Consider the following 22,937-nt stretch of genomic DNA (forward strand, 5'->3'; position numbering starts at 1 on the left):
TCTCAGGGGCATTTAATACTTTCTTTACTCGGTTTAGATTTTTAATGGGATTCGTCACTTAAAAGCCGACGAAGCTCAGATTCCTTCCGTTAGGACTGAAACCTCCTCGCACTCGAGGCAGCTAAACCTAGTAATGGCCACAGCTCCTGACCCCAGCCCAGGGGCGTTTACAACGAAGACGTTCCCATCCCAACTCCAGCACCAGAATTCTTTTCTTTGGCGATTACCTCGGCGGTGGGCGTGGCTGGAACTCCACTCAGTGTCCTTTTCCTAAGTCTCTCATTTTCCTCCCAGAGGTCTGCCCTCTTCTCTTCTTTCGGCACCCCCCTCTCCCTCTCTCCGCTCCTCTGCACCAGCCTTTCTGCGCCCCGCCCCTCGCTCCTCGTTCCGCCCGTGCTCCTCGCCCTGCTCCATTCCTCTTCTTTTGGCCCAGCATTTTTCTCCTAGCCGCTCTCTGCTGCACCTGCGTTTCCGTGCCCTTTCCACCTCGCCTCTAATGCCCCACCCCGTCCCTTACGCCCCGCCCCTTGCTTCCTTTACGATGCGCCTCGTCGGCCCGTCCTGCCCCCTCGCTTCGCCCCGCCTCCTCGCCCCGTCCTGCCCCTTTACCCCGCTCCGTCCCGCGTTTCCCACCTCCTTGCCCTGCCCCATTCCCTTGCTTTTGGCCCAGCTCTCTCCTCCTACCCTCTCTCTGCTCCTCTGTACTTGCTCTTCTGCGCCCTTTACGCCTCGCATCTCCCCTTGCTCCTTGCCCCGTGCGCTTTTTACTTCTCGTCCTGCTTCTTTCCGTCACTCTTCCGCCGCGGCCCCACCTCCCAGCCCTGTCCATTTCCTCCTCCGCACCGCCCATAGCTCCTCTTTTGTCCCTACTTGCCATCCGTGCGACTTTCGACGCGTGGCTTCCGCCGTCGTAGTCACTGCGTTCACTCTGCACCGGAAGGAGAACTGAACGCTGTCGGAATTATGGCGGCGGTGGATATTCGAGGTGTGCTGTGTTGTGCTGCGGCATTTTGTTTCCTGTTTGTTTATAGACTAGTTTGGGATTTTATAGTTTGCGGGGGCAAGATCCAGGTTCCTTTGTGAGGCCTCTCCAGTTCTTCTGAATGGTTTCTGTGCATAACCCAAGACTCTGATCCAGAGAAAATTTGCCAAGTTTTTCCTCAGTTCTTGGGCGTCTGGCGTCTCTTAGAAGCGTCGAAGCGAGGGCTTGGAAGGAGCTCTGGGTTTGAGCTTTCAGAGCTGGGGTGTTGTTCTACACACATTTCTGCAGCAGCATTGGGGTGTTCTGTCGGGGCCAAGGAAGGGCCTTTGGGCAGAGAAGGGAGTGGGGTGAGGAGCCGACTGGGTTTGGTATCGCTTGGGACTTGGCATGGAAATTGCCTCATTGTTGAGGTCGCGCCCCACGGGTCCCTTGGCATGAGTCCTCGACTTCCTGTTTTTGAGTCGATAATACTTAACGTCGAATATCCAGCAATGACTAGGAGCAAGGGTCTTTTTCGCAGCTGAACTGTAGAAGTACTCACATACTTGTTGAATCAATCGGTGAATACACATTGGAGATGCCACCCCTCACTTGCTACTCGATTGGCACGTAGAGTTGTTTTTTGTTTGTGTACACAATACTTGATTTTTAAAAGGAAGAGTTTGTTTTACATATTAACTGGATTAGGGTCTATCGCACACTTTCTACAAACATATTCTCGTATATAGTTATCCAGTGATCTTAAGTATCTCTGGATCACTTTTTTACTATTTGTCTTTCGTTATAAGTGAGAATTTCAAACACCTGATTTATTACTTGCTGATTGTTAGGATGCTGTACTTGGGCTACGTTAACATGCTGTCTTCTACTGAATAAAAAAGAGAAGCATTTAGTTTGCTGGACTATTTTCAGATATTTAGGTTTTATAATGTTTTGGTTTTTATTTAGATGTGTTAGGGTCGTGGCAAAGACTCTACAATTGGTGTGTGTCTGATGTTAGAGGAACAGCAGGAGGCCAGTATGACTGGAGGCGAGCTAGAGAGGATGTGGGAAGGAGATGAGATGAGGTCAGAAAAGTATTGGAAGCCACAGTAAGGTCTTTGGCTTTCCCTTTGAATAAAATGGAGAGTTAAGACTTACTTTTTTATTTTAGGACCACTTTGGCTACTGAGAATAGAGTAGAAGGGCAAGTATAGGATTAGGGAAACCAGTTACAGAGCCATTTCTATAATACATGAAAGTTTGGACATAGCTTGAACTAGGGTGGTGGTAACAGCAGAGATTGTAAGAAGTGCTTAGAATCTGCTTGACCTATTCTCTTTATGAGCTGTGGTCACAGGTCATTTGCAAGTGGGACAGATAATTATATTCAGTTTCACAGCCATAGATCATAACTCTTAATCTCAGTTAACCATTTTGTGGGTAAACATCATTGGATACTGGAGTCTGTGTAAATGGACTGATAGCAATCACTGACCAACAGAATACTTGTCCTTGACCCTCAATCATGAATTAACATCCATTTGCTGTTTATTATGAATCAGGAACCTGTGCTGGTTCTTGATGAGTAAGATACAGCCCAAGTTCTCTAAAAATTCGCAGTTTAATGGGAAACGCATTTATATTTCTGGGTTATAATATGACAAAATTATGAAAATATTCTGTGAGAAGATGGAGGAAAAAGCCAGTCACCACCATCATCATAATGAACATTTATTGGGTTATTACAATGTGCTAAGCATTTTACAAACATAATCTAGTATGTAGATACTACTGTGACCCCATTTTATAGCTGAGCAAACTGAGGCACAAGGAGATTAACTAGCTAGTGTACTTTTTCTTGTGCCATCATGCTACGTGGTAGGTAATTGTGGGCAGTGAAATGGGAATCTGGTGGAGCTAGGTTGTGAAATGCCATATTAAGGAATTTGAGCCTTAATCTTTTAGACAGTAGGTATTCACTGCGATTCTTTAAGAAGTGACATAATTAGATTTGTATTTTGCAAGGGTAGCATTGTTAAGCCTGAATGGGATGGGGAGAAGACTGGGAGGCAGGGAGCCTCGTAAGGAGGCTGTTGCCCAGGTGACACGTGGAAAAAGATGAGCTAACATAGTGGCAATAGGAATGAAGAACCTAGTCAAATTATTCTCTAAGCATATCATATACTTTATATTTTTATACTTCTACATGTGCATTTTTCCTGCTTGGAATTACTTTGCTTTTTTGCTCTGTGGTGAGCCTCTATTTAACATGTGGTGCTCACCCACCTCTTCACCTCGTGAAAAATCATTTTCATACCCCCAGGTAAAGTATTCTGCTCCCTCCTCTATGCTCTGATAACACATTTATTCATACCTTTATTATAACACAATATATTTTGTTGTCATTGCTTTCTTGCATACTTACCTCTTCTTTTATACTGTAAGAGTATGTAGGTTAGGGTCCATGCCATTCTTATATTCATAGTGCCTACTACGTTAGATGCATAATAAATGTTTGTGTGTTTGGATTATTTCTTTTTCCTAATTCATTATTATTTTGTTTTTTTCCTATAGATAATCTGCTGGGAATCTCTTGGGTTGACAGCTCTTGGATACCCATTTTGAATAGCGGTAGTGTCCTAGATTACTTTTCAGAAAGAAGTAATCCTTTTTATGACAGGACATGCAATAATGAAGTGGTCAAAATGCAGAGGCTAACATTAGAACACCTGAAGTAAGTTCTTTTAAGAAGGTAGCACCTTTGCCATTTGGAGTTTTTGTGCTGAACAGTTCTTTCAAGCTGTGGACCATGAAGTACAGAGTAAAACTTTTGAAAGAAAAACAGAGTTTTGTTTGGGTGTGTATAGATTTAACATGCAAAGGAATTATTAGTATTCAATTGTAACTTAGGTCTGTTCTGTATAACTTCATAATGCTTATTTAAAATGTAACGAAGTTTAGATGTTGATCTGGTGAGTGATTTTAGCAATGCAACAATTATTCTCAACCAGGCAACTATAATTATTATCTCCTCTAGATCTAATTTTATTTCAAAAGCATCTGAAATAACTCTTAATATAACTTTTCTTCTGCCAGGTAATATTGAAGGATTCATAAAATTAACTTTCTGTGGCATTTTAAGTGGCTTTTGTTAATGGTGCAAATACTTGGGGTGAGGATACAGTTTTTGATGTTTCCAGTTTGGTAGTGTATATAGTTGAGTCTTCATTTTTAAAAAAAATATTTTATCTGTATTTATAGATCTTCTCAGAAACATCATGGTATTTTTATTGCCTTTTTGACATGGACACTCATCAGTGTTCTTTCCTGATTGAAAATAATCAAATTTTAAGTTTACAATTCATTTTGTTTTATGGAGCAAGTCTTATTTTATTTCTTTACTATCTCTCTGGGAGACTAGCCTATTTTATTTAACAGCCTCCTTTTAACACCAAACATAGGCAGTATTAATCCTACTTTCAGTGTTGTTATACATTTATGTAGTAATTTGAATGTTCTGCAGAATTGTTAGAGGGCATTTGTAGGTCTTTGGATATCTGTATTCTGTTTTCAGTCAGATGGTTGGAGTCGAATACATTCTCTTACACGCTCAGGAGCCTATTCTTTTTATCATCCGGAAGCAGCAGCGGCAGTCTCCTGCCCAAGGTAAACTGTATAAACTTCAGGCATTATTTTCTTCTGAAATACTGTGATTTATATACTTCCTAATGTGTGTGTGTGTGTGTGTATAGGATTGAATTCTGTTTGAGTCCCCAAGACTATATACATACATGTTCAGTACTTTGTTGGGAGGACTTACCAGACTCAGCTTGTGGTTGTGTTTATGACTGAGATGTGTCATGGCAGCACAGTAAGGGCACACAGCCAGATTAGTAATGTCAGGTAGGATTTGTAGGAATCCATGTGCAAGTTTCCTATGCTTTCTTTCTCGTGAGGGGCCACACTGAGCATGCCCTTCACCCAGCAGTGAAATGCAGCAGCCACATGTATTCAGTACATCTGCTCAGGGAAGTCCGTTTGCGATTATGAGCCCAGGATTTGTATTGAGGACTGGTTGTGTAGTATCCTGCCCACCAAAATTCCACACTCCCAGAAGGAAATCCGTTGTCCACTATAATCACATTGTTTGTACAAATTGAGTAGGCTGCTGCTGCAGTCGTAACCATCACCTAAGAAATGCTTCAGACCCCAAGTTCCACTTGTTATAAACCTGGACATTAGGACTCTTCCAACATGCCCAAGAATACTTTTCAAGCACTAACAGAGCAGCTCACTTCATCAGGACCACCTCTTTCTTTGAGTACAGTGATGGGGATTCCAACTGAACCTCAGACATTCCAAGTACTTTTTCTTATCATCTCAGTCCACTGAGTTACTTCTGTTATAAAATACATGGTATGTACAGTCATACCAAATTCATAGAGGATCAGTTGAAAATCTTCATGGCATTCAACCAAAAGCCTTACCTGGTTTATATTACCAAACAAACTTGCTTTAGATATAACACTGAAGAGTATAGCATCAAGATTTGGTTTTGAATCACAGAGTTAGACACCTGCTCTAGAGATGATCAGAACTGGAAGACATATAATAATCCTGAACCATGGACAGAGCCAAATGGAGGGACAATTCAAAACAGAGAAGTCAGTTGGTGCTGTCCCAGCTACATCTCTCAATTATATACCCTCACCAAGACATTTAGGAACAACCTTTACCAAGTATTGACTTCAGAGAATGAGTTGGTAAAGAAGTTTCAGGTCCAGAATCTAAATTTAGTTTCAGCATCAAAGATCTAGAATCTGTGCCCAGAGAAAAAGAACCTTAGAACAAAGGCAGGACCACGAACAAAATTTCCATGGTAAGAGAATTGAAGGTGAAAGATAAGACCGCCAGCCTCACTAGCAGTAATCTAACTCCTTAGGACCCAACACTGGGGAGCAGAAGGAAGGTTGATGCATTTGATGTCTATACCCTGGACCCCTAGTCTGTCTTGCTCTTGGTTCTTTACCCCCAAAGTATGGTTGACTGGCGAAAGCTTTGGCATCACTTGGGAATGTGTTAGAAATGCACTATAACTACTGAATAAGAGTTAATTTTAAGATCCCTAAGTGATTCAGATGCAGGTGAAAGTTTGTAAGACAAGAGTGGCATACTTTGTCTGTGAAGGGCCAGTGAGTAAATACTTTAGGCTGTGTGAGCCTCTTAATCTCTATGATACCTATCCAACCATTGTCAAATCAGCTATAGATGATATGTGAACAGTTGGGTGTGGCTGTTTTCTAGTACAGCTTTACTTACAAAAGTAGGAGTTACCAAACTCTGCCTTAAGGTTTAATATGGGAACAAGTCAAATTTTAGTTTAGTTTAGTTTTTTTTTTTTTGAGTCAGAGTTCTTACTCTGTCTCCCAGGCTAGAGTGTAGTGGCATGATCATGACTCATGGCAGCTTCAGCTTCCTGGACTCAGGCAGTCCTTTCGCCTTGGCATCCCAAGTAGCTGGAACTACAGATGCGTACCACCATGTCTGGCTAATTTAAAAAAAATTTTTTTGTAGAGACGAGGTTTTGCTGTGTTGCCCAGGCTGGTCACAAAAGTTGTTCTTTTTATTAAATTCTGTTAAGCAGTTTGTGTCTATAGCTGTATTCACAATCATTTTTCCCCACTGTTTTAGTTATCCCACTAGCTGATTACTATATCATTGCTGGAGTGATCTATCAGGCACCAGACTTAGGATCAGTTATAAATTCCAGAGTGGTAAGTGTCTTTACATTCTTTAAATGCTAAAGAAAACTTAATTGAGCTACTTGCGTCCAAGAATGAAACTGGAGCTTTTCTACCTTGTGTAGATTGCTATGTATAGTTGACTATTAGAATGTCTTGAAAATTGGTTACTGTGAATTGAGTCAGTGCCCAAGTATATACCATAGCCCCAGTTTTATAGTAACTTAGGTTTGGAAAAATAGGAAATTACTGTCTTTGCATATGGAATGTTTTGTGTTTACTTTGGACATTTTTGTTTGGACCTAATGAAAAATTTAGAATTTGTTTTCTTTTTTCAAGCTTACTGCAGTACATGGCATTCAGTCAGCTTTTGATGAAGCTATGTCATACTGTCGATATCATCCTTCCAAAGGGTATTGGTGGCACTTCAAAGATCACGAAGAGCAAGGTAGGTAGAATACCCAGACTCTCCTAAGGCACTTTTTGCTTCTCTGAAGGAAACTGTTTTCTTTAGGAAAATGGCTGTTGATCTTTTCTAGGTGTGCTTCCCTTTTTCATAGGATGATGAGTGTATCAGCTGCAATCCGGGTAACTAGATGTGGTAATAAGAGCTTTCATATAGGAACAGATATGAGTTAAATCTCTTAGGTAACTGGCAATCTTTGTTAAGGTGTCAGGGTTTAAAAATATTTGGAACAAGCCGGGCTCGGTGGCTCAGCCTGTAATCCTGTGCCTTGGGAGGCTGAGGTGAGTGAATTGCCTGAGCCCGTGGGTTCAAGACCCGCCTGGGCAACTTGGTAACACCTCATCTCTACCATAAATCAAAAAATCACCCGGGTGTGGTAGTGTGCACCTGTAGTTCCAGCTACATGGAAGGCTGAGGCGGAAGGACCGCCGGAGCCCAGCGGGTCGAGGCTGTGGTGGCCGGGAGCGGCCACTGCACTCCAGTCTGGGTGACAGAGTGAGACTCCAACTCAAAAAAAAAAAAATTAAAATGTTTGGAACATAAAGTGGAGAAATAGTGGTGAGGAATGAGCATATATGATATTTCCTGCTTACATAACTGTTGAGTCATCTTGGAATTTGGAACCTTTCTTCCTCCAGCCTACAAGGTAGAAGAGACCGGGGATTGCTCTGACAGCCTTATCTCTGGATTACCAGTCTGTTTTGTGATCATTCCCTGTTATCACCAGGATATTGTGATGTCCTGTTCCCAAAGTTTCCATGGCTCCTAATCTGCTACTGTCTTCACTATATTTTGCCAATAAAACTACCTCCAGAAATATGTCTATAAGAATATACCTGTATTCTGCATTTCCTTCTTTGAGAAGTAGCAACTCAGAATAAATCACTGAGGAAAAGATAGATTCAGACTTATGAAATGCTCTTTGAGATACAGTTATATTTATTCTTAATAGTAGGTTCAGGCAGCAACATTTGACATAGGTAAGTTTGTCTTAGTTGAGCAAAATTGACCCAACAATTGTTTTCCCTGCTGTTACAAAATGTTTGGAGTAATATTTAGGTGGAATCTTTCACTGGAGACGGTTTCCCAGTACATCTCCCTCTAAGGGCAGATAGCATATGGCATCAGCTGCAATTTCTCCTCGGGTTCTTTCCTTTTTTTGTTTTTATGATCTTCTGTTTTATTATGTTGTTGTTTTTTTTTCAGTGAATTGCAGTCTTAATAATGGATCATGGTTACTTGAGTTTGTGAAACCTGCATTTCCATTTGCTCCTAGTAGATTTTGTAGAAAAAGACTATGTATTTTTAATACACTTAAAATATGTAAGAGGTCATTTCAGCCAGTAATTTGGATTGTGATTTAGGTGATTATGAAAAACTTTAGTCTTAAAACTCTTATGTTTGTCCATGCTTACTTACCAAAACTGAAATGTTTTTAAAAGACGTATGTATCAACTTTTTAAATATTAGAATTATCTTCAGTTAAGAGGGAGAGTGAGAATATTTCTGGATATATGCTGTGTTTAGCTTGTTTGGAGAATTATCTTTGGTATAGTGGCCATTAAAAATAATAAAGTTTATGTATGTTCATGGTGAATAATTTTTGTAAAATACAAGATACCAGACTAATTAGACAAAGTGTTGTTTTGTACTTCATCTTTTGATAGATAAAGCCAAACCTAAAGCCAAAAGGAAAGAAGAACCAAGCTCTATTTTTCAGAGACAACGTGTGGATGCTTTGCTTGTAGACCTCAGACAAAAATTTCCCCCCAGATTTGTGCAGGTAATGAGAATGTGTGTGATTAGTTTTGATTTGACACTTTTTCTTGGCATATATATTTTCTAACTGAGAATTGTTTCAGGTGTGAACTAAAAACATTGATTTCCTCATTAGTTAAAAAAAATGATCTCTGTATCATAGGAAAGGTTTTGAAAGACTTAATGGAGGAAATGGGAAAAGGGAATGGAATCAGCAGTGTTCTGTGTTCTTTACTGAATCTTCACAAACCAGGGGGGCTGCTGCATATCAAAAATCTCATTCAGAAGGTTGCTGAAAGTGGCACAGGAGGCAAGAAAACTAGAATGTGAAACACTCTTTTTACTCTACGTGCTGCCCTCCAACCTGAGGGTAGCATGTAAACAGTGTAACTCCTTTATTGATAGAATAGTTAAAACTTCTGTAATAAAAAGAATATAGCATTTGAGGTAGAGTGTTTGGCATAATAAACAGGAGGCAGGAGTAATGATAGAGTTGTACCGTACAGGTGTGGTGAGTTATGTGAATTCCACTGCATGGCTTGGAGGGTGTGTGGATTTCCAGTAGCCGTAACTCATCCCCTCCCTTCTGCTAAATGAGCCTTGAAGCAAAGTAGACACAAGATGGAATATGAGTGTGTGTTCTCATGGCTGGTCTCTTCCTGTGGGCCTTTACAGGGCTGTGCACATGCAAGATCATATGGACTGCTTTTCTTAGGAACTATTTGAGAGTTTTCAAGGGTGATTTTAAACAAAATGAGATTTTTTACACCTTGACATGACTTTAGATAGGCTTCCCCTTTCCTCTTCCCTGACTGCAGTCGTGAGAGATTGTGCTGTTGGGATTGTGATATGGTGGTGAAGGGAGCAGAGGACCCAAGAGGGAACTCAGGACAGAATGACCAGTTTAGAGAAACCTCACAATTTGTACTTGAAAACAGAACAGTGTCTGTTGGTTGAATAAATAAATAAATAAAAAGCCGTGTGTAGAGTGACCCCTACAGGATGCATGAAGTTAGGTGAGGTCTCCATTCATTTGGCAAGTACACAGTAGATACTAAGTAGACCAGGGTAAGAATACCAGACCTGTGCCATCCAGTGCAGTAGCCAGTGGGTACTTGTGACTGTTGAGCATTTGAAACACAGCCAGTCCAGATTGAGTTGTTATGTAAATGTAAATATACATATTGGATGTCAGAGACTTGTACAAAATATAATGTATATAAAAAATCTCAGTAATTACAAAATATTAGTTATATGTTGAAATAATATTTTAGATATATTTGGTTAGATAAAAGATAATAAAATTCATGTTTCTTTTAAGTGACTGGAAAATTTAAAATGATATATACAGCCTGTACTTGTGGGTCACATTTCTTTTGAACTTTGCTGATCTAGAAAATGGTAATAGAACATGGAAAACCAGAAACATGAAAGAGTTGGTGAACATGTGCTCAGAAATCAGAAACTCCTCTGAGAGTTTTACTGTGTGTGTTTGTGGCGAGGAATGTAATGGAAGATGAGACATAAACAATGAATTTAGGTTCACATTGAGAAAGATTTTGTATACTATGCAAAGGAGTGTGGGTTTTATTCTCTAGGCAAGTGTTTCTTCACTATTTTATAACACATTACTATAACTTATAACACATTACTACCCCTATAAACATAACAGGCTTCCAGGGGCATTCAGAATTATGTTAAAACAATAGCTGTCATCACTAAAGACAAACCAAACAGGTGGTAAATTTTATATTATTTTTTAAAAACACATACTGCCACAGAGTGTGTTCTCACAAAATATCCTCTATCTCATCTTCAAGTGGCTAGCAGAGAATTATTGCTGATACCAGTAAGGACTCATTGAATGTTTAAAAGCAGTTGCAGAGGAGAAATATAATCAGTTTTGTGTTTTAGAAGGATGCCTAATAACAGTGTAGGGAGGATGCTTAAGAAACAGTGACATTTGGAGTCAGGAAACTTAGATTGTGGAAAGCCTGAGCTAATTCTGTGGCCAAAGACAAAGAGAAGACAGATTCAAGAGTTAGAATTACTTAGATGTGCTTAGATTTGGAGAGATTGGCATGGACAGTGATTCTGGAGTATCAGGCCTAGAATTAGATGAGGCGTTGTTAACCACAATTCAGAATGTAAGAAAATAAACAGATTTTGGTTGGAATATAGTTGTTAGGGGCTCTGTGTACATTGACCAACCTTCAGAACATTCAGTAACTCACTGTGAATTGAGTTCGGAGATACTCTGAATTACCTTTTTTTCCCCCCCAGCTAGAGGTTCTGCCTTCAATCTTGTTTGCAGTCCTGTCTTGATGTCCAGACTGCACATCAAAAACCTCAGAGACACTTTTCACTCTTGAAGCAAGCAGACTTTTATTTTACCATATAGAAAACTGTGGTAATTTTAAAACATACAAAAGTAAAGAGAATAATTAAAAATGAAACTCCCATGTACCCACTACTCTGTTTCAACAATCATCAAACATGGCCAATCTTGTTTCTTCCTCCACGTTCTCCCAGTTATTTGTGAGCAGACCATAAACTTCATATTTCATATTATTTCAGTGAGTTTTTTTTACCTTTTTTCTTCTCTTTTACTTTTTTTTTTTTTTTTCAGGGTCTTGATCTTTTGCCTGGGCTAAAAGTGCAGTGGCACGATTGTAGCTCATTGCAGTCTCGAACTCTTGGGCTCAAGAAATCCTACCATCTCAGCCTCCTGAGTTGCTGAGACTACATGTGTGTACCACCATGCCTGGCTAAGTTTTTAAATTTTTTGTAGCCATGAGTCTCGCTCTGTTGCCCAGGCTGGTCATGAACTCTTGGCATCCCAAAGTACTGGGATTATAGCATGAGTCACTGCAGCTAACCACGTTTATTTTTATAGGTTTAGTCACAGTCACACTTAAATTGTCATACTCCTGAACCCCACATTTCTTTTAACCATCTAAGGGCCAAAAGCCAACTCCCACAGATAAGAGTGTCCAGTTCTGTGTAACAGAAGTAGGAGACAGATGGCTTTCTGTAGAACTAGTAATTCTTTTGCTTTTTCTGTCAAAAGCCATCTTCCTCAGAACTAGTCTACCTAAGGTCTACTTGAAGTCTCCCAGAACCTCTCTACCCACTGTGTCTTCCAGAACTATTTATAGCTCAGGACTGATTTCCTACTTAATCCATTGTATTTGACTGCTGGGCTTATGGTACCTGGGGCTATTGCCCCTAAGGAGCTACTTGGAAGAATATTGGAGAAGTCCTCGCTGCTTTTCAGAAGCTCCTTTTTCCATATTTTAATTCTTATCACTGCTGGAAGTTACACCAATGTACCCATATGATGGGAGTCTAGGCCCTTGGAACCTTTTATGAGGAACATAATTTCATTTCTGTTTTTGGAAGCTGCTAGGAATACCACAGGTTATTACTTCAGCTAGGTTTATCTAAACCAAGGCCACCTAATAAAATTTGGTCCAAAAGTCACCCTCATTCTATGTCCTCATCTCAAATCACATCTTACTAGTTTGTGTGACAGTATTTATTACAAAAGATTAGATGGTGTATACTGAGTAGATAATAATATTATTCTAATGTCAAATATAGTTCAGAGTCCAGTATACTTCAAATGGTTCAAAGCTAGCAGTAAAAAATTCCCCATTTCAAATTCTGCACTCCCCTTAATGTTATTCCATACATTTCCTCTCCTATTTAGAGAAAAATCATTTTATCAGAATTGCTTTGGACACATTTAAGTCTTGGCATGTTCAAGATAATGTGATGTGCACTTTGTTGGGGGCTCTCATGACCACTGCCAAGTTTAGAGATTGGAGATTTGTCAGAGGGACTCATGGACTAGGTATGTAGCTGTACTCATGGCTGAGATTTTCTACATAACAGAGGAAGGATATCCACCTCTATTGTAAGGGAAAAGGCACACCAGAGTCTGGAAGCATCCATGTGTAAGCCCCTTTATACTGTCTCCTCCTCAGGAGGGGTACGGAGTGCACTTGTTTCTCCACAGTGAAAGTACTGCAACTTGTATATTTCTGCTGAGGGAAATCTGCTGGAGACTCAGGACCCAAGAGTTTTTGAGGGTGGAGGCTCATCATAGAGGTAGCTTCTATCTAACACATACCAGAATCTCACAGTGTGGGAAGGAAAGCAGCTATTCAGCATGAACTGCATTGTTTGTAGAGTCCAGGCACAGTGAAGCACTGTTACCAGTTTAGGGAATGGTGGAAACCCTCCAAAAATCCAAGCCTAGACACTCGCCAAGGGCTGGCCAAGCAAGTAGGCTTTTATAAGGATAGCAGCCTCAGGCCTTCTGTGGTAACCCTTTTATTGCATAGTTTTGGTCTTGTTAAATGTAAAGTTTCCTGGTACTTGCATTTGGAGTAGGCTAGTAGGCAGTCAGCAGCATGAATCTGTAACGCGATATCAGAAAATTTTATAGTCTTTAGTAATGGGAATAGGTGAGAAAGCTTAGGGGCCTGTAAATCCAGAAGTAAATTCAACAAACAACTGGAGGCATGAACCCTGGAAATGAATAAGAGATGACTTTTTTCTTCTGAGATTATATGGAAGTAATACAGTATGTTCAATATGTGTGTGTTTGTACACCTGTGTGTGTATTTATAATGTATGTAAAGGTATTGATGGGAAGGAGGTTGGTGTTGGCATCCTGTCCTTTTGTTTTTAAACATAGGAGGCAGAGTGTAATCGGATGAGAGTGAGGGGTGGGTTGTGAGCCCTGAGTAGGAAGAAGAGGGTGATTTAGAGCATCTGACTTGGGTAACGGGGCAGGGAAATGGCGGGGCTCAGTCAAGTAAGAGAATTGCTATACAGTATGCAGGGGGTGGCCTTGTTTTTGACCTCTAATGCCCCAGACGTGCACTTTGATTTCTAAGAATACACTCATTAAAATCTCTTTTCCCTTCTTAGTTCTGGTGCCTGCCTACTTTAAAAGTCAGGGTTCATGCAGACTTCACTCTCGTTTCTGGTGATTCATATCCCTGAAGGACATGAACCCCGGGGTATTGAAAGACATCATTATTTCCCTCTTTGGATTCTCCTGAACTCTTTTTGGTAAATGAGTAGTGTGCTGGCAGAAAACCTTGTTAGATGTCCATGGGTTTATGGTTGGTTGACTGTTTTGTTCTAGTTTTAGATTTGTGTCTTTTGGAATGGGGACGAAGAAGTAGAAAATTATACATTTCTTTCTTTTTTTTTGAATATACTGTCTTCATTTTATCAAAACACGATGGAAACTTATTTATAGATGAATTTGACAGAATTTGCTTTTACTTACTAAACAGCACACCAAAAGTCTTCCTATTCAAGGGAACATTAAAATAACTTTTATAAATGTGTACTTGAAATGTTTCTAAATACCATCTATCACCCATAGGAAAAAAATCAATTATTAAAATCTATGTTCCTTTCTATTTATATTTTAAATATCCTACTTTATTAAAATTTCCTCATATTTTGTGATTTGACTATGATTTTTATTATTTATTTATTTCTAATACATATTTTTTATTTAAAAGTTGTGGGATACAGTTAAGGGTTATGTATACAAATATGCATTGTGCAGGTACCCTTGTTGATGAGGTGTGCCCTCCCAGACCCAGACAGATATTGACTACCGTTAATCCCACCTCCCTTCCCCTTCCTGCCCTCCCCATGGTTTCCCGCCACTGTCAATCCTTTTCTTACAGTATTACGATAGTTGTTCAAGGTCCACTTATGAGTGAGAACATGTGATACTCAGATCTTTGTTTCTGTGAGAGATCACTTAGTATTATAAACTCTAATTCCATCCAGGTTGCTGCAAAATTCATGATTTTCTTCTTTCTTATGGCTGCGTAATATTCCATTGTGTATATGTTCCACATATTTTAAATCCAGTCCTCTTTTGATGGACATCATGGTTGGTTCCATGATCTTGCTGTTGTGAACAATGCTGCGATAAACATATGTGTGCAGGTATCTTTTTTATAATTTGTGTTCTTCAGGGTATATTACGAGTAGGGGGATTGTGGGGTCATATGGAAGTTGGATTTTTAGATCTTTTAGGAATCGCTACGCTGATTTCCATAGAGGCTGCACTAGTTTACACTCCCACCAACAGTGTAGAAGTGTTCCCTTTTCACCACTCCCTCTCTAGCATCTGTTATTTTTTTAGTTATTGATAATGACCATTCTGACTGGAGTTAGGTGGTATCTCAGTATAGTTTTAATTTGCATTTTCTTGGTGACTAGTGAGGTTGAACATTTCTTCATGTATCTTTTGGCCGCTCATATGTCTTGTTTTGAGAAGTGTCTGCTCATGTCTTTTGCCCACTTTGTAATGGGATTGTTTGTTTTTTTCATTTCAGCACGTTTGTGTTCTGTGTAGATCCTAGAAGTTAGACCTTTGTCAGACATGGAGTTAGTGAATACTTTTTCCCAGTCTGTGGGCTGTCCCCCTGCTCTCTTGATGGTTTCTTTGGCTTTGCAGAAGCTTGTCAGTTTAATGAGGTCCCACTTGTCTATCTTCTCTCTTATGGCCTTTGGGTTTCGGGTTTTGTTCAGAAATTGGATGCCAGTTCCAACTTCCAAAGGGTGTGTCCTGTATTTTCTAAAGTTCTTATGCTTTGAGGTTTTACATTTAGGTCTCTGATCGATTCAGAGTTAATTTTTGTGTATGGGGATAGATAGGGGTCTTGTTTGAATCTTCTGCATGTGGTCAGCCAGTTTTCCCCGCACCATTTACTGAATAGATTGTCCTCTCCCCAGTGGTGGGTGGTGGAGGCTTTGTCGAAGATGAGTTGGTTGAGAAATTGAGATTTTGCTTCTGGAATCTCAATTCTATTCCATTGGTCTATATGCCTGTTTTTGTACCAATACCAAGCTGTTTTGATTATTGTGGCTTTATAGTAAAGCTTAAAGTCTGGTAGTGTGATACCTCCTGCTTTGTTTTTTTTTTTGCTGAGGATTGTTCTGGCTATTCTTGGTCGTTCGTGTTTCCATATGAATTCCTGTATTGTTTTTTCTAGATCTGAGAAGAATGTTGCTGGTAATTTGATGGGTATTGCATTAAATCTGTAGATTGCCTTAGGTAAGATGGACATCTTCACAATGTTGATTCTTCCAATCCATGAGCATGTGATATTTTTCCACTTGTTTGTGTCATCTTTGATTACTTTGAGCAGTGTTTTATAGTTTTCATTGTAAAGGTCTTTCACGTTTCTGGTTAGGAAGATTCCAAGGTGTTTCTTTTTTTTGTGTGTGTGACTTTTGTGAATGGGATTGTGCTTTTTTATTTGGATTTCTGTTTGTTTATTATTGGTGTAAAGAAATGCAATTGTCTTTTGCATATTTATTTTATATCCTGAGACTTTGCCAAAGTCCTTTATCAGAGCAAGGAGGCCTTGACAGATTCTCTTGAGTTTTCAAGGTACACAATCATGTCGTCGGCAAAGAGAGATAACTTGACTTCCTTTTTTCCTATTTGAATACCCCTGATCACCTTCTCTTTTCTGATTGCTCTAGCCAGGACTAATACTATGTTGAACAGGAGGGGTAAGAGTGGGCATCCTTGTCTTATCCCAGTTATCAGGGGATATGGTTCCAATTATTGTCTGTTTAGGAGTATGCTGGCTGTGGGTTTCTCGTAGATGGCTTTTACTAATTTGAGGTATGTTCCACATATGCCTAGATGTTCGAGGGTTTTTATGAAGATGGGGTGCTGTATTTTATCAAAGCTTTTTCTGCATCTAATGATATAATCATGTGGTTTTTGTTTTGACATCTGTTGATGTATGTAATTACATGTATGGTTTTACGAATGTTGAAGCAGCCTTGCGTCCCAGGGATGAAGCCCACTTGGTCATGATGGATGATTTTTGAGATGTGTTGTTAAATTTGGTTTGCTAGGATCTTGTTGAGAATTTTAACATCTATGTTCATCAAAGATATTGGCCTGTAGTTCTCTTTCTTTGTTAGGTCTTTACCTGGCTTGGGTATCAATGTGATATTTGCTTCCTAAAATGATTTGGGGAGGGTTCTATCTTTCTCAATTGCCTAGAACACTTTCAGTAGGATTGGTATCAGCTCCTCTTTAAATGTCTTGTAGAATTCTGCTGGAAAGCCATCTGGTCTAGCGCTTTTTTTTGTAGGTAGTTTTCTTATTACGTAGTCAATTTCCTTGATTGTTATTGGTCTATTTAGAGTCTCGATTTCTTCTTGTTTCAACCTATGTGATGTCAGAAAGTTCTCCATTTCCTTAAGGTTTTCAAGTTTGTTTCCATACAAGTGTGCATAGTAGTCTCTAACGATCTTTTGTATTTCTTCAGGGTCAGATGTGACTTCATCTTTTGTGTTTCTGATTGTGTTTATTTGGGGTTTTTCTCTCTTTTTGTTGGTTGGTCTAGCTAGGGGACCATTGATTTTGTTTATCCTTTCAAAGAACCAGCTTTTTGGTTCATTGATTTTTTTGTATTATCTTTTTGTCTTCTGTGTCCCGGATTTGGGCTTTTATTTTGGTGATCTGGATTTTTCTGCTGAAGGTAGGGTTTTGGTGGTCTTGCTTTTTGCTTCCTTAGGTGACTTGTTAGACTGTTAATTTGTGATCCTTCCATTTTCTTCATGTGCATTTGTAGAGATATGAATTCCCCTCTCACTACAGCTTTCATGGCATCCCAGAGATTTTGGTAAGATGTTTCTTGATTTTCATTTGTTTCCAGGTATCTTTTAATCTCTGTTTTGATTTCATCATTGACCCAGGAGTTGTTTAGCATCATGCTGTTTAGTGTCCATGTCTTTGTGGATTTTGGGGGAGCCTTGTTGGTGTTGATGTTTATTTTTATTCCACTGAGAAGGTGCATGGCAAAATTTTGATCTTTTGAAATTTGTTTATGCTTGATTTATGAACAAGTATGTGGTTGATCTTAGAGTACGTTCCATGTGGTGATGAGTAGAATGTATATTCTGTGGTCGTTGGATGGAGTGTTCTGTAGGTATCAATTAAGTCCATTTGGTCAAGAGTCACACTGAGGTTCTGGATCTCGTGGCTGATTTTTTGTCCTGATGATCTGTCTAGGGTTGTAAGTGGAGTATTAAATTCCCCAGCTATGATAGTGTTAGAGTCAATATCTTTTTTTGAGTTTACCTAGAAGCAGCTTTATGAAAGTTTGTGCTCCTATTTTGGGTGCAGTTTTGTTTAGGATGGATATTTCTTGTTGATGAATCGAACCTTTTATCATTATGTAGTGGCCTTCTGTATCTTTTTAAATTTTTGATAGCTTAAAGGATATTTTGTCTGAAATTAAGATCACGACTCCTCCTTTCTTTTGTGTTCCGTTCGCCTGTAAATTTGTTTCCCATCCTCTTACTTTGAATCTGTCAGTGTTCTTTCTAGTGAGGTGAGTCTCTTAAAGGCAATATTGTTGCCTGGTAATATGTTATCCATTTTGCCATTCTATGTCTTTTCAGTGGTGCATTTAGTCCGTTCACATTCAAACTAATTACTGAAATGTGAGAGTTGATACCTCTCATAAGGTTCTTACCAAGTTGTTGTTGTTCCTGTTTGTTTGTTGTCTTTCTTTTGTTTTGGGAGTTGGTTTATGTGTGCTTTAAATCTTTTTCCTGTACTCTTGTGAAGAATGTTGTTTTTCTTTTTTCTTTTTCTTCTGTGTTCAATACTTTCTTTTATTTTTAATTTTTATTTTATTTTATTTTATTTTTTTGAGTTGGAGTCTCACTCTGTCGCCCAGACTAGAGTGCAGTGGCTGCTCCCAGCCACCACAGCCTCGACCTGCTGGACTCCGGCAATCTTTCTGCCTCAGTCTTCCAGGTAGCTGGAACTACAGGCACGCGCTACCATGCCCGGCTAATTTTTGATTTATTATAGAGATGAGGTCTCGCCAAGTTGCCCAGGCGGATCTTGAACCCGCGGGCTCAGGCAGTCCATTCACCTCAGCTTCCCAAAGGCGTGTGATTACAGGCTGAGCCACCGAGCCCAGCTAATACTTTCTTAAGTGTTTCTTGTAGAGGTGATCTGGTGGCACCGTAAGTTCTTAGGATTGGATATCTGGGAAAGATTTCAGTTCTCCCTCATTGATGAAGCTTAGTTTGGCTGAGTAGGTTATTCTCGGTTGTAATTGTTTAGTTTTTAGACTTTGAAGATAGGGCTCCAAGCTCTTCTAGCCTGAAGGGTTTCTGTAGATAAATCTGCTGGTGTTCTAATTGGTCTTCCCTGGTAGGTAGTCTGACCTTTTTCTCTTGCTGCCTTTAGGATTTTTTCTTTTAAAGCTACTTTGTTTATGTGAATTATTATGTGTCTGGGAGTTGGTCTTCTCATTTGTTGTCTTGCAGTGGTTCTCTGAGTTTTTGCATCACTGATGATATGAGGGAAGTTTTCTGAATGATTTCATGAAATGGTTGTTCCAGTGTGGTCTCTGTTTCTCTTTCTGCCTCAGGAAGGCCAATTACTCTTAGGTTCGGTGTCTTGAAGTAATCATTCATCTCTTGCAGGTTTTGTTCTGTCTTTTTAAGCTCCTTTTCTATGTTTTTGACAGTTTGGGTTAGTTCTGTATTTTTGTCTTCAAGCTCTAGGATTTGTTCTGCTTGGCTAATTCTGCTTTCCTTGCTTATTAGTTTGTTAGTTATTTCCCTCAGACTATTCTTTTCTGCTGTTATTTCTGTCATCAGCTCCTTCCTATTTTCCTCTTGTCACTTCTCAATTTTTTTATTCTCTCTACTAATGTCTTGATGTCTGGGTTTGTTGCATGTGACCACTCATTCTGAGGCTCTTCATTGTTTGTGTTCCGAAGTCTGTTTTCTCAGTGTCTGACCTCTCCGGGGTCTGTGTGAGACGTATATTCTTCTTTTGGTTTTTCTTCATTTGTGCAGGTTTTTTCTCCTTACTTTTTCCTTCTTTCCACTTTCCCATCTTCTTTAATTTTGTTATTCAGATGTGGAGGGGTTGCTTTTTACTTCTGTTTGTTCAATCTCCTATTCTTCCTTATGTATATCCTCTTGCTTTGTTCAGTTCTGGAGTTGGACTGTAGGTTGGGGGAGGTCCTTTTTGCAGTTTTGAGATTTAATTAAGGGGGGAGCTGTGATTCAAAGTCTATCTTCAGATCCCGGTATCCACCGACTGGTATATGGATAATCTGAAACCCACTGCCCACTGCCTTGGAATCTGTCCATGCAGTGGGGTTGTAGGTTTACTTCCTGTAAGCCAAATGAGGTTAACAGAGGGAAGAGAATGGAGCAGGCAGTGAGTGGAAGTGGGGGGTGGAGATAGAGGTGTAAGAGGGAAAGCAGACAAGCATACTGACTAACAAATGAAAAGAGACACAAAGACTGAAACAAGTAAAAAGGAAAAACAATAACAATGACTACAAACTAACCAACAATAATAGGAAAAAACTAAAACATACAATGATGCTAACATACAAGTTATCCAACCTCCTCATTAGTGTGCTATTCCTCTATACAAAGATGGGGTTTACAGAGAAATAAAAAACAAAAAAAGAACAAAACAGACGGAATAGAATAAAGTCAGTAAACTAACATAACCAACCAACCATACTCTGAGACTTTTCCTTTAAGTCCAGTGTCCTTTCAGCTCTGATTTCCAGCTGTCTTTGCAGGCTGGTAGATTTTTTCACCGTTAGGGTTGGCTGCCCCTGGCCTGCTGTGGAGGTTGGTTCAGATCTGGGCTCCCTGCCCAATCTGTCACTCAGATCTGGCCTATTTATCAAGGGGAAAGAGCTTCTGTCTTTCCCATTTTGATGTTGTTACCTTGGATCCCCAGCAGTGGTGCTATCTCGCCACTCTAGTTGATCTTTATTTACAGCAGCTGGAGACTGCCTGGTACTGTACACGGAGGTTGGCAGGAGGTTGGCAGAAGTTGGCAGGCGGCTGCCCAGGTCGGGAGGGAGCAGGCAATGGTAGTGGAGGTGGCAACAGTCGCCTCACAGTACATGGAAGATGTTCCATGAACCTGGCTCCTGGCAAGGGGCTGAACGTGGCAGTGGCAGCAGTGGCAGCTATCTCAGTAGATGGTACTTGCAGGGGCTTCACGGTCCAAAGTCATGGGTTGCCTCAGGCATGGGCGGTGTGATGGCTGCACTGTGGCATCCGTGGCTGCAGTGGTTGCCCAGACTGCCAAGGTGTTTGAGCAGTGGCCACGGCTGAGCTCCGTGTGAAGAGCAGGCTGCCGACCATGGGAGCTGCAGCCCCTGGAAGAGAGCTAGAGCCTTTATGTGTGTTCTCTTTCAAGGAGGGTCTCACACACCAAGTTGCCCCATTGCCATCATGCTGGACATCCTCAAAAATGATACATTTCATTTTTCTGGTACATGAATAGTAATTTTAAGTCATTTATAATATAATTTGGGTCTACGTTTCATTTCATTAAGAATCAATGAACTCAAGAAGAAAATTTGTTAACCTGACCTGTTTTCTTTTTTCTCTCCTTTCCCCTCCTTCCTTTAAAAAAAAATATAGCAAAAATCTGGAGAAAAACCTGTTCCAGGTATGACTCATCTGATATTTTTATTACACTTGAAAAAAGACCAAGCAGCTTGTAACTCAGTATCAACTGCAGCATGTGAGATGACTGGTTATTTTGTCCTCCTGGACTCTCATTATAGTTTGGCATGCACACTTTGAGACCTACTGAGTTGCCAACAGGTGGTGCCTTTGTAGTAGTGATTTTGGTATTTAAAAGATGATTTGGGGTGGAAAGAGTAGGTATTTAGGAGGTGTGAAGAAGCCAAGGTGAGTTGAGGTTTTTAGTTCAAATCTCAGTTCTGTTATAGCCCTGAAAACAGATATTGAACTCTCCATAGAGTAATGATGTATCTTGCTTTTACATAATGTCTTATTTAAACGTTATATGGTTTTGTCTGGTATCACTAATTTCCTTATCAGGTTGTTAGATTTATACTGGGTTCTGGTATATGTCTTCCTGGGAAGCAGCTAAATTTAGAACTTGAGATAAGCAGTTAAAAACATCTGAAAGAGTGAACCATTTGTGTAAACCATTGTCTAAATTTATCTCTTCACCTTCTAAAAAAAAAAATCTACTTTTGATGTCTAGTGGATCAAACAAAGAGAGAGGCAGAGCCTACACCAGAAACTGTAAAGTCTGAGGAGAAGGAGACCACAAAGAACATCCAACAGCCTGTGAGTGCTAAGGGCCCCCCTGAGAAACGCATGAGACTTCAGTGAATGTCGACAAAAGGGAGGCCTTGCAGGGCTCGCAGGGTGGCTCTGAGCCTGCAGCATTGTGTTTGGCTGGGGAGCTTTTATGTACTTTGTCATAGCCTTCTTATTTGCATGAAATGCATATGTTCTTTATGAAGAGGCATAGTTCCCATCTTGCCTTCTGGGTCAATATTTCTCATGTGTCTTTTGTAATCTTTCTTCTACTAGATGGGAGCAGCCCACCTACTCATGTATATTATCACTTTCAAACAAAATAAAGGTATTTGTATATATTGCTTCATCATGACTTTTCCCCCTTACTGCTTTCTTTGCAGTTTTTCAAATGTACTTTGAAGACACAAAGACTATTAAAGTAGTGACTAAGCACATTTCCCTGTATTAGCTACATATTTCTCTGTATTAAAATAATAAACTGTTCTTAACAGTTTGGAAGAAGAAAAAAGGAAAACCTGTACTCACTAATATAATTATGCTGCAAATACTGTAACAACATTGTGAATTTTCTTTTAGTCTTTTTATGCATGTAATTAATTTTTAATAAAGAAAAATTTATTTTACAGTTACGGAGGCTGAGAAGTTCAAGGTCGAGGGACCACAATTTGTGAGGGCCTCTTGCTGATGGGGACCCTGCAGAGCCTTTTGTTTGCACAGGGTATCTCATGGTGACGGCGCTGAGTGCTCTCTGCATGTAAATTCTTTCAAAACCAGAGTTTGTAATCCTGATCATACAATTTTGCTTTATCATATTGTTGTATATGTTGTAAGCTTTTGCCATGTTTACTTA

The 22,937-nt window shown here is 39.8% G+C and overlaps 1 protein-coding gene across 2 annotated transcripts; it reads left to right on the forward strand.

Moving 5' to 3' along the window:
* The first annotated feature begins 843 nt into the window (after window positions 1-843).
* MED6 (mediator complex subunit 6) lies at window positions 844-22,716 on the forward strand. Of its 2 annotated transcripts, none has more exons than XM_021712179.1 (8): window positions 844-985; window positions 3,539-3,698; window positions 4,539-4,630; window positions 6,656-6,738; window positions 7,024-7,153; window positions 8,839-8,954; window positions 21,431-21,458; window positions 22,026-22,716. In XM_021712179.1, exons 1-8 carry the CDS (start codon window positions 964-966, stop codon window positions 22,154-22,156), a joined length of 762 nt encoding a protein of 253 aa, XP_021567854.1. In that variant the 5' UTR covers window positions 844-963; the 3' UTR covers window positions 22,157-22,716. The 2 variants fall into 2 exon arrangements, with proteins under 2 accessions (XP_021567854.1, XP_008055936.1); XM_008057745.1 differs by having other exon boundaries at window positions 7,045-7,153.
* The last annotated feature ends 221 nt before the right edge of the window (window positions 22,717-22,937 follow it).

This window comes from Carlito syrichta, unplaced genomic scaffold (genome assembly GCF_000164805.1).
Source record: "Carlito syrichta isolate Samal-C Ts95f unplaced genomic scaffold, Tarsius_syrichta-2.0.1 Scaffold303115, whole genome shotgun sequence".
Lineage (NCBI taxonomy): Eukaryota > Metazoa > Chordata > Mammalia > Primates > Tarsiidae > Carlito > Carlito syrichta.

What these genes read in the sequence shown, in the direction of transcription:
- MED6 (XM_021712179.1), top strand. Translation starts at nt 964, where the DNA reads ATGGCGGCGGTGGATATTCGAG. An exon ending in GGCGGCGGTGGATATTCGAG is followed by an intron (nt 986 to 3,538) that starts GTGTGCTGTGTT and finishes TTTTTCCTATAG; the next exon opens with ATAATCTGCTGGGAATCTCT. An exon ending in GCGGCAGTCTCCTGCCCAAG is followed by an intron (nt 4,631 to 6,655) that starts GTAAACTGTATA and finishes CCACTGTTTTAG; the next exon opens with TTATCCCACTAGCTGATTAC.